Source organism: Frankliniella occidentalis, unplaced genomic scaffold (assembly GCF_000697945.3).
Source record: "Frankliniella occidentalis isolate FOCC.00 unplaced genomic scaffold, Focc_3.1 Scaffold56, whole genome shotgun sequence".
NCBI lineage: Eukaryota > Metazoa > Arthropoda > Insecta > Thysanoptera > Thripidae > Frankliniella > Frankliniella occidentalis.
In genome coordinates this window covers 270,995-274,266 of record NW_026267186.1, presented here as the reverse complement: position 1 = coordinate 274,266, position 3,272 = coordinate 270,995, and the positions used below count along the sequence as shown (strand labels likewise).

General features: G+C 51.2%; 1 protein-coding gene across 1 annotated transcript in view; it reads left to right on the top strand.

The window, feature by feature from the left end:
• Nucleotides 1-3,272, top strand: part of LOC113212196 (nuclear factor of activated T-cells 5) — a gene marked incomplete in the record, with an annotated part of 27,103 nt that overhangs the window by 16,335 nt on the left and 7,496 nt on the right. The window contains 6 exon segments of the mRNA XM_052267645.1: nucleotides 377-511; nucleotides 1,087-1,205; nucleotides 1,345-1,854; nucleotides 2,347-2,537; nucleotides 2,846-3,027; nucleotides 3,110-3,272. Of these exon segments, the coding sequence (XP_052123605.1) occupies nucleotides 377-511; nucleotides 1,087-1,205; nucleotides 1,345-1,854; nucleotides 2,347-2,537; nucleotides 2,846-3,027; nucleotides 3,110-3,272 (1,300 nt within the window).

The following is a 3,272-nucleotide window of genomic DNA, read 5'->3' as shown; positions in this document are numbered from 1 at the left end:
GAGAGAGAGAGAGAGAGAGAGAGAGAGAGAGAGAGAGAGAGAGAGAGAGAGAGAGATACGGCGCCTAGCAGCGAGACGCCTGCAGCTGACTGGGCTACTAAGCGCGTACGCAGGCCCGGCTGTTTACCTAGCTGTCTTGTAAACCTCCTTTAGAGGGATAATTCGAGCGCTTGTGACCTTGCGTTTGGACGCTACCAAAAAATAGTTCGCAATTTCCTTTTGAGTCAGGGAACTGATTCGGTTCGAGGAATTTAATTGTCTTGGTGCGGCTGCCCTGAAGTAGTAGGCACCCCGATATCCTCGGGCGTGCGCGTCACCAAACGGAGGCGTGACGTTGAACCTTTCACTGATGATTTGTCCTTATCTTCTTTTACAGGAAACATGAAAATGACTAATGGTGCGACAGTGTCTCCCCGTTTGCCGAAGAGCAGGGTCGCAAAACGACAAGCGTCGGGCAAAGTCCGGCCACTAGCAGGTTCGTCGGCGCTAGGTACTCTACAAAACTTATTAGGTTTGTCAAAGACTCTCACGACAAGAGGCGGGCGTAACTTGTCGCTCCCTCAAAGACGCTAATACCCTCAATATGACTGAAACGGATACATTTCTTTCCGTCATGCTCATTTTCGTCTCCTCAGTGTGACTTTGGCTCTGAGCCTGGCGCCAAATTACCTGTTTCTTGTCGTCCGTATAGGAATAAATACCTATCGTAAGTGTGCTTTTTACTCTGATTACGACGCACTGTGAATGCTTGCAAAGTGTACTTGGTTCGTATCAAGAGTATACAAACTGTATGCTTTGCAACTTGCAAAGAATTTTCAAGTACTGCATAGCGGCCAATTTTTCACGCGCTTGCAAACTAATTTATTTGCAATGCGGGCTATCCGTATTCTGGCGGAAAAGACATAGTTTGCAATACAAATAACAAAAATTCTTCTGAATGTAAAAAAGTGAAATAAATGAAATCCTTTGCAACGTTGCAAATACATCGACTTCGCAAGCATTTTCCAGTTCGTGGTACTTTTGGGCGCATGGCCCTGGGGAACGGCACCGTGTACTGACGCTCCCTCTCTTTTTTCTCGATTGCAGAGGAGCTCCGCGCCAGCGTGGACCCGTGCGATAACTCGAGCGACTCTGGCCTCGGCTTCGACCAGCACCTCGACTACCACTTCAATGTTCGGCAGAACTTGGCGTACCTCGAACAAGAGGTGAGTGAGAGAGGTCCACGGTTGTGATTTCTCTTATAGATTAATTTAACTTTTCTTTTTAAATAACGAATGGAAGAGCCTGGCCGAGGCTTGCTTCGCTATCCGCCCATGCTCACGCCCTTCTCGTGCTCCTTTGCAGAACTGGTACGACGAGCAGCCCGAGCTGAAGCGCCGCCGCGTGGACATCCGGGCCGAGTCGGATGACGCCAGCGACTACTTCTGCGAGAACATAATGCGCGTGAAGGGTCCGTCGGACTCGAGCCGGCTGGTGCCCGAGCCGCTGCTGCGCTCCGCGGGCGGGCCGGGGCTGCGCGTCAACCCCAGCGTGGTGGGCCGGCCGATGACGCGGGCCTCGGGCCTGGTGCACGCCGTCCCCCTCACGCCGCTCACCTCGCTGTCCGGGCTGGGCCGGCGCGGGCCGCCGCAGCACGGCCACCACCACCAGGGCCACCCGCAGCCGCACGCGCAGCACCCGCTGCCCGCCGGGCCCGTCACCCTCACCTCGCCGCTCAGCCACACCAGCCGCGACGGCCGCGTGCAGCTGCAGATGGTGTGCCAGCCCGAGACGCAGCACCGGGCGCGCTACCAGACCGAGGGCAGCAGGGGCGCCGTCAAGGACCGCTCCGGCAACGGCTTCCCCGTCGTCAAGGTATGTATGTACCCTATCTGTCCTGTCTGTCCTGTCTGTTCTGTCTGCTCTATCTGTTCTGACTGTTCTGTCTGCTCTATCTGTTCTGTCTGCTCTGTCTCTTCTGACTGTTCTGTCTGTCTGCTCTGTCTCTTCTGACTGTTCTGTCTGTCTGCTCTGTCTGTTCTGACTGTTCTGTCTGTTCTGTCTGTTCTGTCTGTTCTGTCTGTATGTCTGTCCGTCTGTCTGTCTGTCCGTCTGTCCGTCTGTCAGTCCGTCCGTCCGTCCGTCTGTCTGTCCGTCTGTCCATCCCTGTCTCTCGTTCCACCATGGACAAGAACTGTGTCCATGGTTCCACCCCACCTGTCCCGGTCGAGCGCCTGCAGCGTAGGCAGTCCCGCCGCACGCCGGAGCGCGCGCCGTGCGAGGTTGCCTACCCTGTGGTCCGCAGGCGCTCGGTGCCGCACGCCTACCCCCCATGATGGTACTCACCTTTCTCTTTCCTTCTTTCAGCTGTCTGGCTACAACAAGGCCACCACCCTCCAGGTATTTATCGGCACCGACCAGGGCAAAGTCGCGCCGCACATGTTCTACCAGGCGTGCCGCGTCTGCGGTAAAAACTCGACCCCGTGCGTCGAGAAGAAGATGGACGGCACCGTCGTCATTGAGGTTGACTTTGAGCCGTCCAAGGAAATGACAGTCACGTATGTTCTGTTTAACGTCGTCTCGTACACACTATCATAGGAAGGAACTTTTTTTTTTGTCACGAGAAAGAAGCAATTTTGTGCACATCATTTGCTTGAGACAAATGTTACCATTATTAGGATAATTTCTATTCAAGCTGGTTCAAGTTGTCTTAAGAGTGTTAAAAATTTGTCCCAATCAATGTGCCAGAAATTGCGTCCTTTCTTTGGAGGAAAAACAGTCCCTTCCCATTTAGTGAGTCCTTCCAATTGTGAAATTTGATTTTTGAGTGTGACTGACAGTTTTTCTTTTAAAAACTTTTTTGCAGTTGTGACTGTGTTGGGATTCTTAAAGAAAGAAATGTTGATGTTGAGCACCGGTTTCCTGATCAGACTACAAGTCGAAGTAAAAAGAAATCCACAAGGTGCCGAATGGTGTTTAGAGCGACAATTATGAATGATGATGGAACAACAGAAGTACTACAAGTAACATCACAGCCGATAGTGTGCAGTAAGTGTTTATAAATTATTTTTACACTTTTAATCTAATCTATATCTTTGTTAGTTTTACACTTTGTTATGATTGTTTTCAGCCCAGCCTCCTGGTGTACCTGAAATATGTAAGAAATCCCTTACTACTGCTCCCTGTACTGGTGGCATGGAACTTTTCATTATTGGCAAGAACTTTTTAAAAGACACTCGAGTCATTTTTTTTAAAGAAGATGAAAGCTGTTGTTGGAAAGAAGTTGTTGCACC